General features: G+C 33.0%; 1 protein-coding gene across 1 annotated transcript in view; it reads left to right on the forward strand.

Moving 5' to 3' along the window:
• ttv (exostosin glycosyltransferase 1 ttv) overlaps positions 1-15,770 on the forward strand; it is a 264,636-nt gene that overhangs the window by 190,359 nt on the left and 58,507 nt on the right. The window contains exon 3 of the mRNA XM_088199171.1: positions 8,882-9,001. Within this exon, the coding sequence (XP_088055297.1) occupies positions 8,882-9,001 (120 nt within the window). The remainder of the gene's footprint in view (positions 1-8,881; positions 9,002-15,770) is intronic.

Below are 15,770 nucleotides of genomic sequence, written 5' to 3' on the forward strand. Positions count from 1 at the left end.
TTTGATTCAAAAAATAGATCAAGTCAAGCTTTGAGGCTTTATGCACTTGTTCCAAAATGGTTGATCTTTAAAGATGAGAAGCTTTTTTATGTGCGGCTGCGCCTCGGAATTTATTTAAAATTTGAATTACATTAAATTTTTTTATTGTAGCTGGGTGTTAACAAAACATAATTCTTTATCAAGCTATATTTTACATGTGTGGCATAAAAAATATTGTACAACTTTACTTAGAGGACATAAGAACGTTTGGCCTGGAGCTCGCGCCGAATCTTTAAGAGAGATAATGGATTGCGAACGGATTTGCTGGCGAAATCAGGTGGTAAAAGGAAGACAAGCTTAGAGTACGAAAACTACAGGGTGGATGCGAAAAGGGTAATGGTCGCAGATAAATCTAGCGAGACTGCGTCAACGTGCGGTTCGCCCGGTAGTTGCTTGATCGATGGCGGCAATAAAAATAAAGATTTCTTGCCGTGCTAGCATTAATAATGCGGACGTGGAGGGTTTTTCTTATTTGTTTATTATTTTTACGTGACTCTACGGCAATATTTCTAAGCCAATTATACCGATCCGCTCCTGTTCTTCTTCGATTGAGGTCTCTGTAAAATCCGCATCGTTATCGAGGCACTATTGTAATTTGTTGAAATCAAATCCGCATTTTTCGTTCGAAAAACTTGGGGCTTTAGAATGTACGGCGAGCTTCTGGCTAAATTCATCTTCTTCCTCCTGCTAAAGCCATAGCGTTCTTGCTTTAATCCAATACTTTATCAAACCTAGGCGAAATGATTTCAAATTGCGTTTTACGATTTAAGGGATGCTCTATATTTATGTATGTATATTTTTTTTATCTGAAATATACATGTTTAATTATTATATTTAAATATAAATTTCACACAGCACATGAAAAAAGCTATTTATAGAATTTTACTTTCCATCTTAACAGCAAATCCACTCGATTTTATTGCATTTGCTCTGTATATACTCAATCAATCGGAGAGCCTTAGTAAATAAACCTCCAGCTGCTTTAGTGAATCAGAGCAACGGATTAAATACCTATCAATATTGTAGTTAAACCTCAAATAGCCGCACTTCTTGACGTTTAAAGCTAACATTAAAATACACCAGTTTACGTATATTTGCACATACAATATAATTATTATTTATTTAAAAAAGTGAAAATATTACTCAGTTAACCGTATTTCCCTGCACTTTTGTCACGAAAGGTCTGAAAGTAAGGGTTCACTCTCACGTTCCTACTAAAGTGGTTCTTATTAGAAGTTATGCGATGTACTCTTTCTCTCTCTCTCTCTCTTTCGGAAATTTGAAACGTCAGCATATTGCCAATCCGCACCCCCTTTGTCCTTCAATATTACCAGACACTGAGAATCTATTCATCCGAGTGGAAAAGTTTTCGTATCAGAACCGAAAATGAAACTTTTATCACAGCGAACCCATCTCTTTACCGTGTATCTTGCACATAAAAAAACGAAAGCCGAAGTCGAATTTAACGCACAACAACGCATCGTCGATGCGTGCACATACTTTTATTTCCTTTTTAAATTGAAATATAATATTTGCTAGAAAATCGTTTCCAATACTATAAATAAATATCAGTGTTCCACAAAAAATATATACAAGAGAATAAAATATTATCTTTTTTGTCTTAGCATTTGCGTTATTTTTCTTCCCCGAATCTCTTTTTAGATTGCAATATGTTTTCTGCCTTACGTGAATTTCTATGATTAATATATTTTTGAGTCACATCAGTTTAAAATATTGCTGTACAATTGATTGACTGCTTAGCTGGACCAAAGTTAACGGTTGAAGTAAAACCGGCTTTTTATGGGCTCCTAATGGTAGTCTCGGTTGATTGATGCAAATTCGGCTCAATTTGTTATTTTAAGTTATAAGCGAAATAGTAATACTTTTATGCCGGTAGTGATCGTGCTTAGTGGAAATTCAACTTCTAATTCTTGATTTGGAGCGGCACCAGACTCTTTGTTTTTGTCTAATACAGACTATTTGGCGTGTAACGGCGTGACTGTAAATTCTAAATTAAATTACAATAATCATTCTTTGGAGTGTACAATTTAGGGATCCTATTTGCTCGACGACAATTTCAGTGCAATTGCTATTATTGCACATCGGCGCGGATAAGCATAAGTTTTTTTTGTTACGCCGAAAAACTTTGATATTTTGGTAATTTTTAGAGACATAAATTTATTATTTTTATTCCTTTTTTAACAAGTATTCAACAAATAATTTCTACGCTAATATACTAGGTGGTCCAGACAATTACACCATTCGTTATTAATGGTCTTAAGTATTTGTAATTGTAGTAAGTATTTTTAAATTAATATTATTATGTCCTTGAACAATTTGAATTTCTTTTTTGTAGATAGTATTTTGGGAAAAACAAAATTGCATTTAAACAACGCAGGTACTCATTTTACTCTCGATGTTTGCTAATGTATCTGAGACAACTTCGCTCTTTTTTGTTTATTCAGTGACATGAGAAATAATATAATTCATTATCATTAAAGAGCGCGCAAAATACAATTTTATTAATTGTGAAGGAACCTATATTTAAATTTAATTTTTAACAAAAAATCAAAGTTTTTCAACTTTAAGAATAGCACGATATTTACATTTATCAAACGTAGTTAAAAGATAACCAAAAAACATCGCAAAGGTTATTCACTTAAATTTATTATTTTGTAACTTTATTGTAGTAAAAATATGTATCTGTATTTATTATTATTAAATATGTTATATGTTCCTCTAACTTTTTGAAACCCATTAATATTAAGAAACTAATATTATCGTTTACCCAACCAATCTAAAATATTTCATTATCTTCGGGTAGTTTGCTTAACCGCTTCTCGGTCACAATACTTTCTGAAAAATAACTCAAAAACGTCTTGCACGAACCCACCCTTACATATGCAGCGGTATAAAAAAATTCAATATTTGTACATATTTAATTTTCAACAAAAAATATAATTTTCTCGAAAAATTTCCGATTTTTGAGATGAGAATTCACAACACACAAATCTCTGAGATAATTCGGTGTACCAGAAATATTGAAATTTCATATAGTTTATTCTTGATTTAGTTTTTCCAAAAAAATAAATAATTTATTTATTAACAGGATTTAAATTTAAATTGAATTTTAAATTTTAAATAAGTACATCCATATTCTTTTAAAATACAAATATATTGGGACCACTCGAACTCATTGTGTGTGAATTAAAACATTAGCTTTCTAGAAAGTCAAACAGCAACAAAAAAATATTATGTATGAACACAGAATTGCACAATAGCCACACATACTTTCGAAAAATCAAGGTATATATTATATTTTTTTTATAAACTCAATTTCCACGTGCCTATTAATTAGTATCTCTTTGTAAAAACAAGTTATTTAGAATGTAGCTTAATTCTTTAATTATAAAATAAAATGTATGGAATATATACCTAAAAAATCACAAATTTATTACAAATCGAAAGAATGCAATTTTATACATACGCTTGATACATACAGTGATTTTAAACAGATCACATGTATCATATGAAAATAACAATATACGCAATAAATAGTATTCTAATGAGGAAATATTTTTTAGGCACACGTTGTATTATAATGAAAATATTCATGACATAAAAAAATGCCAACATATTTTAAACAAATTAATCCAACGCAAGTACATAATGATTTTCAGAGCTATTATGTTCATTTACAGGGTAAACGCATTTCTCAAACAACTGTTAGAATAGTTATATATATAAATATATATACATATGTATATTTATGCAATCTACTAGATGTAGTAGAGCTAGTTTTATATGCGATATACTTTTTAATTAATTCCTTAGAATCTGAGGAATGAATTATAAATTACTTAGATTATAAGATTAAAAAGTTAGCGGGATTTTGCTCTCGTTCCATCAGCGAATATAGTATAAAAAGCATACAGATCAGTCTTCAAATTTTTAAGTAGATGGAGTAGCAAATTTGATCGTAGGATTTGAAAGAACTCCATTATTTTTGACTCAATATATATAAAATTTCTGTACAAAGCTAATTGTTTTTTTTTTATATACAGCTTTCGAATCTGAACAAGTCGTATATTTGTTCAAGGTTTGACATTTCACGAAACTTTTTTGCCACACTGCGTATATACATATATACGAAAAGACCCCCCCCCCCGGCAACATTTCATCGCTGCTCTCAGTTTATAATTTTCTCACAAAGGAGACCATAATAAAAGCCATTTTTATCTTTGCTACTATATTTCCATTTCTCATTAAATATTAAGAATGGTCCGTGGCTAGGGTTGCCGGATTGACTGGGATTGTCTCGGAATTAAGACCCTGTTCAAGATTCCAAGGTTTGGTTATAATGTCTCAGATTTTGGGAAAGAGCTATCAGTGTTAGAAATAATTGTTATGATAATACCTTTAATTGCTTTCAAGAGCTTTATCATACTATATTTTTTTTACTTTTTAAAATTAAATTTGGCATCCCTATTTTCGACGTTGATAAAGCAACAACGAGAGACATTTTTCGCTAACGAATAAAATGTGATTTTAATTTATTATTCATATTTACAATACAGTCGCATACAAAAACATCCGTTAGCGTTTATTTTTCATTTTCGTTTTATTTTTGCGTCATTATTTCAAACGCCACTGTTCTTATTACGCCCGTAAACAAATTGGCGATCCGTTCTTATCTCCGCGAAAAGGTTTGCGTTTTTCCCTCTACTTCGTCTATTTCGTTTTGCATAACAATTCTCGCCAAATTGAATACCGAGTTAAAAAAAATAAAACCTTTTTTATACAACTATACATATGTACGATCTTGTATTTAATATTTTATTTTTATTATTTGTTAACGCGATATTCCATTATAACAATGTCAAATAATAATCTTGTTATCACATGTCCGGAAGTACTTTGTCATGATGTTTAAATCTAGGGTCGTATGCAAATGGTCTCTCACACTTTTGTTTGACGTAGTTCGTTGTGCTGAATCCGTCAGTGGGAATACACTTTGGGGATAATCGTTATATAATGTGTATAGTACATGTTTGAAATATTATATGTATGGAATCGGAACATTGCTTTGTTGAGTTAATTTTTTGGTGAAATAATATGAAATTGAATATAATCATTAAAAAAAATACGGTATCTTTGTAAAAAAAAATAGTAAATGTTCATATGTTATGAGTAATTGCATGTGATTAATCAATTAGATAAAAACTCACATTGAAATTTATGAAATGATACTTTTACAATGTAGTCATCTCGTATTTTATGTCACATACATTTAATATATAATTTGAAAATATATATAAAAATATTTTAAAGTTCAGTTTTGAAATTGGCCATAAAATGCTCATACACGTGTTTGTTCTCGCAATATCTTGAAGATCAGATCTCTTGCGATTCAAGTGACTGGTTAACTGGACCTTGTAGACGGTCAAGAAAACATATGTTATTGGTGTTTTAAGAATCGTTTCAGTATAGCTTTGCATGGAGCGAGTTTGGCTAAACTCTCGTTTATTCCAAGTCGGAAGCGAAGTTGTGGTTTTTCTGGATAGTTACCGACTGATGTGTCTGAAGAAAGTTCAACGACTACTTCAGTTCTCGGTCTTCTGACTAAGCAGTTGATTTGAGAACATACTATATGTTATTGTCTGACTGATATTTTGACGAGCATATTTACGGTAGATATAGCGACGTCGTTATTCTATGAAATGTGAATCTGGGGATGCTTGGTATCTGTTTGGCGGGAATATACACTGCATTCCTTCAGCTATGCAAGTAGTTTGAAACTGTTAATATATACAAGAAAAGTCAAGAAAAAACTCTATTATTGGAGTCCTGGCGACTAATACTTATTTAGTTAGTTGGACGCTGGAATAGCTGTATGATATATAGTTTATTACATAAAATATATAATTTATATGGCTGTGTTGAATATGTGAAAACCATACATTTATCGAGTAATTGAGAGAATTCGAGTCGTTTGTTTCTGATAAGGTCATTTTAGGATTTATTGCGTTATAGTTGAACCACGTCTCCGATTAAGCCTTTGGTGAGCTTCCAGGTGGTTATTTGTGAGCGACCATCCGATAATGATTAAAGATACGTACAACAGTAACAACGTATTGTTTCAATACGTTTTTTGTTGCAGATTGTGAAAAATGGGTTCAAGAGTTTTTATAGTGTAATCATAAATGAGTATGTGTGGCTATTGTGCAACTATTGTGTTCATACATAAGATTTTTTGTGTTTTGTTAATAGTCCAAAAAAATAAAATGAAAAAAAATAGATCAAAAATATAAAATAAGAAAAATAATACTATAAAAATATTTCGCATTACAACACTAACCATAGTTTCATGTAAAGGTCACTACTTGAATAGTTTCAGCTCTTTAGCTACATTTATTATTTGTTTCTTATTTATATCATTTAAATTATAAAGGGCTTACACTTTTTTCACTTTAATTCTATTTATTATTATTATTATTTTGATTTATAAATAACACATTAACTCTTAATTAACTCGTAATTAACTCTTCTCGAAAATAAAGCATAATCCATGCACTACACTCTCTAGAAGCTGGCCAAGATTGGCCAAGGAAGGAGAATATAGTGGGTAACTTCGGTCGAGTCCGGTTCTGCCTGCCCTAAAATCTCTCGGAAGTTGTCCGAGGTTACCGAGAACGGGAGATTAAGGGGGTAATTCAGTCGACTTGGCCAGCTTCGAGCGCTTCCGAACATTGTCGGCAAATTTTCCGAGTCAAAGGGACCGAAGTCGGAGCTGCTCTTTCGAGCGCAAGCAGTGAGATACTTCCCCTTTCGCTCTCTTGCATGTTAAGTGACGAGAGTGAGAGAAATAATGATATGGTTTTTTGGAAACTGAAATAGAACGAGTAACTCGGTTTAATTTCAGTATGCGCGTAGGCGTCCTATGGTCAACACGCATGTCGAGCGCTGCATTGTGATCACGTGGTCAAGTTATAATACCACATGCTTATCGGGGACTTCAACAGACTCACTGACATCTTTGAATATTTAAGGGCACCAAAAGGGATTAATTATATTTTTGATAGTATATTCTTCTAATATATGTATATCGTTATTATATTTTTTTTCATATAAAATTAAATAATTAGTGGTACTTAATTTTGTTAAAAAAAAATCTTTTCCAATATCTTATGTATTTTCCTAGATCAATTTATATATATCTCACACCATAACGAATTATTATTTAGAATCGATGGCGACAAATTCTAGGATAGTCACACATGTGATGTTCGTATTCTGAAGTATCATTTTTATGCCTTATGGCATTTTGCAAAAGCCGACAACGATTTTGCGTAAATTGAATATTTACGACCGAAAAGTTTTCATTGACATTGTATTGGTGAGTACCCACACAGACTCTTATAATTATCAGTAGCTTAATTTTAATAATATGACAATTTAAAAATTGCGATTATTTGGCACTTTTCGATCGCACGCAAATATGCCGGCTGTACGTGACAGCAGCCGCCGTCCGAACGTCATCCACGCCACAAAGTTCGCGGGCATATGAAATCTGCGACAATGTGGGCGCTTACTCGAAGTCGTAGATCTCGGCCGACTTCAGTTGTAGCTTCGGTTCGGACAACTTCCAGAGAGTGTAGTAGAAGCATAATAATAGAAGAGAGATCTTGGGAGTAAACATTTGCGTTAGTAATTGTTAATATTTTACGGACTACTTATTAGCACATCCGTCCCGCGACGTTAATCTTTCGTAAGAACTAATAAGTACAGGAAAAACTACCCTTTATTTGGAAAGGATGCGCGAAAAACAAAAGACAGTTCGTGGCTGTGTCCAAAAAGCGACGCAATTGGCCCGTCAACTTCCTCGTCTGCTATTTGCGAGAGCTGTTTCGAACCAGCAGTATGAAATATGTGACACTTGGTTGCAAAGAAAGCAGACAGGCACATGGAAGAAGACGCGATTAAAGACGCACTATGAGAGACGCCAAGGAATCACAGCATGAGACACATCAGCGGACCGTCCAACATCATCACAATAACACACCACGACAGATCGATTCTGATTTTTATACATATATGTAATATTTCATATTTGCTTGTAAAATAAATTGTTATCAAATTTTACCGCGTCTATTTTGACTGTAGTCACACCCCTTCGGCCCCAAAACCCAAAGTAATATATTAATGATAAAATATAAAATATGATAAAACCAATGCTAAATAAGAAAATGTACGCAGATAAACTGTTTAAAATTATGCCGTGAATATAACTGGAGATATAACAGAACCAGATATATGTATTATATGTTGATGATAACCAGATAAACGTTGAATAAAAAAATTTAAAGTAGTCCATACATTTTTTGCTGTGTTTAGTTAATTTACACTTCAGGCAATCAAAATATGTTATATAATACAAACATATATGCTATTGCTGTATAGTTGAAGGTAGTAATTAGATGCAGATAAAATAAAATGAATATGATGCCATTCGATTATTTAGTTAATATCTATGTGTGTGTACAATATTAAAATTCAACGACCGGATAATTTCCATGCAAACGATTTTATTCCCGAGATCGGTCTGAAGGATAAAGAGATGGAAAAGTGGCAAAAGGGGGTCGAAAGTGCCCATTCACCATTTTCCTTTGTGAAATGAGACGTCTGAGCTTTGAGGGAAAAAAGTGCGCGGGTCAAGCGGTAATGAGGCAGATACGCCGACGTTATCTATCGCGAACGGTACTTTTTATGGGATACTTAGCTCCTTTTCGCTTCGGATTTATTTTAATTATTGCGATAATAACGATCGTTTGTTGCTTTTCAGGTGCCAGAACTGGTGAGGTCCGTTGGCGCCGCAAAAATATTGGCAATGAGACAGCAGACGCAGTTGCTTTGGGAGCAGTATTTTTCGTCCATTGAAAAAATCGTTTTTACTACAATAGAGGTAAGTGTTTTCTTTCTATGTAAATGTAAACAATCAATCATTAGCTTGTCATGGTTTAGTGTCGTTTACACTTGAAATAATGGAGCTGAAATATCATTATTTCTGATGGAACTGCTCAACATAATAATTATGTAATGTTTAAAGTTTTGTTTTGGAATTCGTAATTTATTTATCAATCGTCACCTGTTGCTAAGTACGAAGTTCATAATTATATTTTATGTTATTTAACTATAATATTTATTTATTGAATTGCAATATTTATAGAACAATGCAATGCAATATATATAATAATGGCTAGACCACAACGCGTTCGCGAAATGTGAGTACTTGTATGATAACTAATCAATACTGGCCAACAAAAACGAATCTACGCGTTGTGTATATTCCATACTAGCAGCTAAGTACATTTGTCGACGCGACTTGAGGTAATCATATCCCAGATAATATTTATATTACTTCATGTATTGGTATATGAGAGACCTTTTCGGATCTGTTTGCATTATTTGAAAACCAGACCAGAGAAAAATGCGCACTAGCTTATTACAGAGAGCAAAACAAATCCCAACATATTTAATGCTAGCTACGAGAATCTGATCCAGTTTGTATCATTTAATTTTGATATTTTATAATTTTTTGTTATGTTTAAGTATTGTTATATTTATGTATACGTTTTTTTTATGTTTTATAAATTTAAAATTTGTTTTCGACCATCGTGGCGCATTGGGGTAGCCTATTAGGTCTTAATTTAATCAAAATTTGTTTTTAAAAAAATAAGGGCGTGCGTTATACATGCGTTCCGCACGCCCACTCTCGGCACTTAACACGCGTGCGAGCGAAAGGGAGTGTATCTCACCGTACGCGCCTGGTAAAAACAAATCGTCTGAATACATTGCCACATCAAAAAATTCTCAAGGCTCTAATTTTAGACTATTAATGTTTAATGACCTTAGAGACATTTTGGCTACCAGGCCACATTGGGGATGAAAATTGGGCCGCGAATCACATACACAAATTGCCTATTTTTTAAGTGCTTTTTATATTTTTTTAAAGCAATATTTTTAAACTTATACTTACATTTATTAGACACACATAATTAAAAAGCGAGTGAAGGACAGGGGCGTGCATTCCGCACACCTTTATCTCTCACTCACTCTCGTCTCTTAACACTTGAGCGAGTGAAAGGGAATGTATCTCATCGTACGCGCCTGATGTTTAGCGTATTGAACATATTGACCACAAAATAAATACTTTGATTTATTTGGTATATATTAATCGTAATAATTTAGGCTGCTTAAAACGATTTAACGTGACGATTTAGTTTCGTCCTCAAATTTTCCCTTATATACTAGAATCTCAAATTCACCATTTTTACAATAATTCTTTCGCGCAACAAACTGGTCCAGCACGTCTCGGCAATATCTCAGGAAGTAAGCAGAGCACCGTGTGTACACCTTTGCAGCTAAGATTTTATTCCTCGCCCGCGATGCATTATGCAAGCTCTCTTATTAATCATCCCCAGACGTGCAACAGCATCTACCCTTCTCGGTCCACCGGTTGCTCCTAGGAGAAAAGAAATATTTATCAACGCCGGAATCGGACATAATCATTTCTCTTTATTCATGGCGTGCCGTTTACGTCTTCCTCTCGCGCTTTATTGCCCGGTTTGTGCGAAAGCTCGCGGTGTTGTGCGTTCTCTCCTTTTATATCGTCGTCATCGTTATTATTATTTCTCCAAAATGTATGGATGGGGATGGGAGAGAGAGAGATAACGGCGCGCGCCTATAATAATGTATCCGCGTCTGTAGGAAATCGCAAATATGTACATTTATATGAAAAATTTGTTCGAATCGATTGTACAGAATTTAGCCGGGAGCCGTTTTCACTTAAATGAAGCGTAGTAGCTTCTTCTTTGGAATTTATCTCTCCAGATATTTGAATTAATTAAGGAAATGTCTTATATATAGCTGTTTTAAAATTTGTGAATATAGGGTGTAGATTCGGACTCCAGAAATTTAATAAAAAATTCTTATTGAGTTTACCAATTTTATTTATTGCCTTGTTAACTTCACTTTTGATGCAAGCCTTGGACATTTACTTGATTATATTTTGTCGCTTTGTATTTTATTATTTTTCCGGTGAACACTATTTTCATCGCGTATCTATTCCACACTAGACAGTAGTTCAACGATCAAATCAACTGCTTTAAGAAAGTCTTTCTGTATTTTTGTACTGGTTGTTTATTTATTAACATGCTATCCTTTCACACGATGACTTTAAAATCGCTGTCAAATGAAAGAGGTAGCGATGACAAATTGTCTGCGTCACCATCGAGGTGAGACGTAGTGCTTTGTATGGGTCGAAAGTCGTAGCGTCCTTGGTGACGTATATCAAGTTCTGTAGCTCGAGTGGCGAAGATCAGGTGCATCTCGGGGTCAATCGGCGAGGAATTAACCACGCGCCGATCGACCATTTGTCGTTGTAAATAAAAGTTTTTTGAGCGCGGACGAGCTACAATTACGTGTACTACTCAAGGGCCATCTTGGAGTATCCGATGTCCTACCTGGATTGTCGTGAACGGCTAAACTGGCGCGAATATTTTAATGTTCTCCAGCATCATTAACGAGTCAAAATTTGTTGACTCATCTTACCAAATTTATTTGGTAAGATGAGTATTCTATATGTATATTAAACTTATATCTAACAAAAGAACAAAGTTCACGGGGGGTGAAATTTTTAACCGGGTGGCGACTTTATAGGCTCGTCGCAAACTGAGGGGAGAGCCACCACCTCGATCTCTTCGGGCGTGTAAATATTTAGGGTGAAGCTCGACTTCGCCGGGGTGAGTGACGAAACGGAATTGGAAAATATACACCCGATTTACGAGTCAATAAATCAGGCGTTAACGCTCATAAGGTGCAAGAAACACAACGTGCGCATTGTACTAACCGAAAATAAAAAGTGTGAAAAAAATACACAGTCATATAAAATAGCTTTACCTCGGCGTGCGGATGTGTGTTTCGGAATAAAGTTCAAGAATTCCGGTCGGGAATCTTGAAAAGGGTACGTATAAGTGAATCGGTCGTACGCATGTTGTATGGTACGCGGGACGTGCGACCTCTGGCCAAAATAGCTCTGAAAATGTAGTGAAAACTAGGTCAAAAAATATTATTGTACGTTTTATATGTATTAGTTATTAAAAGTCATGTTTATTATTTACATAATATGCGTATATAAAGGATACTTAAAAATAAATATTCAAAGCTCACATAATATTTATATAGGCACCCAACGCGCGCAGAGTTTCGGATATTTGAATCTTCTTCTTCTTCCACTTGTTTTTTCGCTATGAACCCCACTTTATTGTTTGTGACATAACAGTAAAAGTACTGGATGTATGGATTTTAGATTATTTTAACAGTAAAAGTTCAAAATGTATTTGTGCTACATATTTATTAACAATTGGATGTATCATATATTGTTATTTTTCATGTATTTGTATGATTATAGCTATGAAATTTGCCGTACTGTTTGTACAAAAATGATAATACAATATTTACGTTAAGGGTCCTCTCGGTCGATTAAGAGAAGCCCCGCTTGTTACTAGTTCAGCTCTCGTTGTTCCAAGTTGGAAGCGAAGTGGTAGTTTTTTGCAGTTTAGAACGGCAGTGTTTTGGCTTATATAGCTTTGAGTCCTGTTTGGTCCTGTCTCTGACCAATCTCAATGACTTAGGGCGGAACCAGACTCCTTGTTTTTGTCTAATACAGATCTTATTAGACTGCATAACTGCATTACCGTAGATTTAAAGTCAGTAAAATTGATAACATCATTATTTTATAGATGCTGTGTTTGGTACTGTTTGGTGGATATATGTAACCATTCTTGGCTTTGCTTTGAAACTGTTAATCGATACTCTTTATTGTATTCTTTTGATCGGATACACAAAATATTTAGTTTATACTAACAAATTAACAAATGTAAATTAACTCACTACTGAAAGGGTCAAACATACATTGCAACTATATTGTTGCGGATGAGGTTAATAAACTCACGCGGACTTGTATCTTTAAAAAATAAATTAGTGAATGTTTGGCAATATGTATTAAAATCATTGTATGAAATCAAATCAACTTCATTCATTTGAAACAATATGAGTATATCACCAATTTCTATACAAATTTCAACATTCAAATTAAATTCACTAATAATGTGGATGAATGGCACGTAGCAGATTTAATATCACCTATTGATTACTATATATAATTAATACCTAAGTTTGCCTAAAGGTAGTAAAAACACAATATACGCGAAATAATTAACGATGGTTTGAAAAAGCTTAATAATGGAACAGAGTTAATACATATTGCATCTATTTGATAACAAAAACGTCACAGTAAATTTGTAATCAATGAAATGATATGTTTTAATTTAATAGATATTATTTTGACTGAATGTTAGATGATGATGTATTATATTGGAGCTTATTTATTAAATATATTAATGTACATACATACATATTATATTTTGTATGTGTTAATGTTAAAGCAAAAAAATATGTTCATGCATATATATATACAAATGCATAGATTCATTTTTTTATTATTTCTTCCATGCTTTTTGTGCTACCTCTTTCAAAACGTGTGTATGTGTACATACGTAAGCGTCGAGCAATTTTTCTCTTTTCCAATTTCCTCCGTTGACTTTTCTCTCCATAGGAAGCAATCTTATCCTCGAGCGGGCCTAAAGAGCCACTAGAGAAAGCGTGACCATATGAACTAAAAGCGACCAATGGGAGCTTTTCGGACCTCGCGTTCTTCTCTTTCTCTATTCTATTGTTTTCTATTCGGACGCGTCACTCCTTTTAGACACCTAAAAAGATTTATAACCTCTGTATAAATTGAAATACGCATTTCGCTAATATACTTTTCGTGTAGGTTATATTTAACAAAGCGGATGTTTGTACATATGTATGTATGTTTACGTGCCCTCGGGAATTAACTATGCTATACTGGATGAGATCTGTGAAATACTCTGGGATGCAGAGTGCAATTTTAATAAATCGCTACAGCCGCTGGCCCCATCCATTTAACATTATATGGTGAAATGTAAAGTTTCAATTTAATTTTATATATATAATATTACAGACACCCGGTCAAAAGAGCGTGCGTCAAATGAGCGCTGCGTCATAAGAGCGTTTACCAAAGTAGCGCTATCACAAAATAGCGTGCGTCAAATGCGCAGAGAGTCATATGAGCGCTTTAAAAAAGAGCACGTCATAAGAGCGCAAAAACAACTTGATATATATCAAGTAATGAATATTTTAGGAATTATCTATACAAAATATAAGTAATTGTGAGAAATTTACTAAGAATTAAAATTCACGAGATATAGGCGGTAAAATTAGTATTTTATGTGACAGAGCGCAATGACGATTAAAATAATTAGACAATAAAAATATTATTATTTATTAATTATTACGTACATACGAAAGTATGGCTCCCCATCCCCATACATGCGATATATGCATATCAGTGTCGTGCGGTAACTTTGAAACAGGGCATGCGGTTAGGGGGATAGGAACAAAAACTATATTTTTAAATTTATTACAATTTAGGTGAAGCTTGTAAAATAAGGGGAATGGAAATAAAAACTATATTTTAAAATTTATTACAATTTAAGTGAAGCTCGTAAAAAGCACGAATGCTCTCAAGCTCACATATGCGCTACTATACAATTAAAAAAAAATTAGTAAAGAAAATCGTATCGATGATTTCTTCAGTGTTCAATTTAAGGCAAATGTTGAATTAAATAATAAAAAAGTTACTGCAAACATATATATTATTTCCAAACTAATTGACGTGATTTGCTTTTTATCTAAACAAGAACTTTCTTTTCGAGGACACTCTGAAAATATACTGATTATATAATGCGGTTATTGCTGACTTTTGTAAGAAGGAGCGTCGAATAAAATTAATTTTCAATAAAAAGAAATACATAATATGTTTATAAAATAAAGAAAATAAATTTCAAAATATAGTTTTGTTCAGCCCCCCCTAACCCCCATGTTATCAATATGTAATAAAAGTATATTTTTTTCACTATTTTCAACGAAAGAATGTCATTTGAAAATGTCTTAAATTTGGCACATATAAATTAGATTTAAATAATATAAAATTTGAAATGATCGACATTATACTTTTAGAAGGTCAACAAGTCAACAACAAAGGTGACCTTCATGTCACTCTCGCATTAAAATATTAAAAATAAACAAACAACTTGCATTAAAATAATTAGAATTAGAGATAAATATTTTAAAAATCAACAAATTGTCAACCTTCGATAAAAAATATTTTTTTTTTGTAATCTGAGATGCACGACATTTTAATCGTTATGGTTTATATGAACATTACACGAAGCATAACCTTGAACTCGTTTAAACTTGTTTGTGCATCTCGAAATATTTAAAAAAAATTCAGTAGCTATATGACATTAGTCATTAACGGTCGTGTTACATTTTTGTCGAATAAGTGTTTTCGTTGATATTTTTTATAATAATATCCCTTTCGATGTTTTTAATTAGCAGTGCATTATAAAGTGATTTCAATTAATTTTAAATACCAGTGTAATTAAGTGTATGTGTTAGAATTAAGCAGTGTATACTTCAAATTAGCGTTTATAATAGTGTTTATAGCTAAACTTCGTGTTTATACACAATATATTGTTACTATGCAAGGTGTGTGTTTCCACGTCGTGCGTCCCTTCTACGACGCC

The sequence above is a fragment of the Plectrocnemia conspersa genome, unplaced genomic scaffold (genome assembly GCF_051122295.1).
Source record: "Plectrocnemia conspersa isolate PC_06_02 unplaced genomic scaffold, ASM5112229v1 ptg000012l, whole genome shotgun sequence".
Taxonomy (NCBI): Eukaryota; Metazoa; Arthropoda; class Insecta; order Trichoptera; family Polycentropodidae; genus Plectrocnemia; species Plectrocnemia conspersa.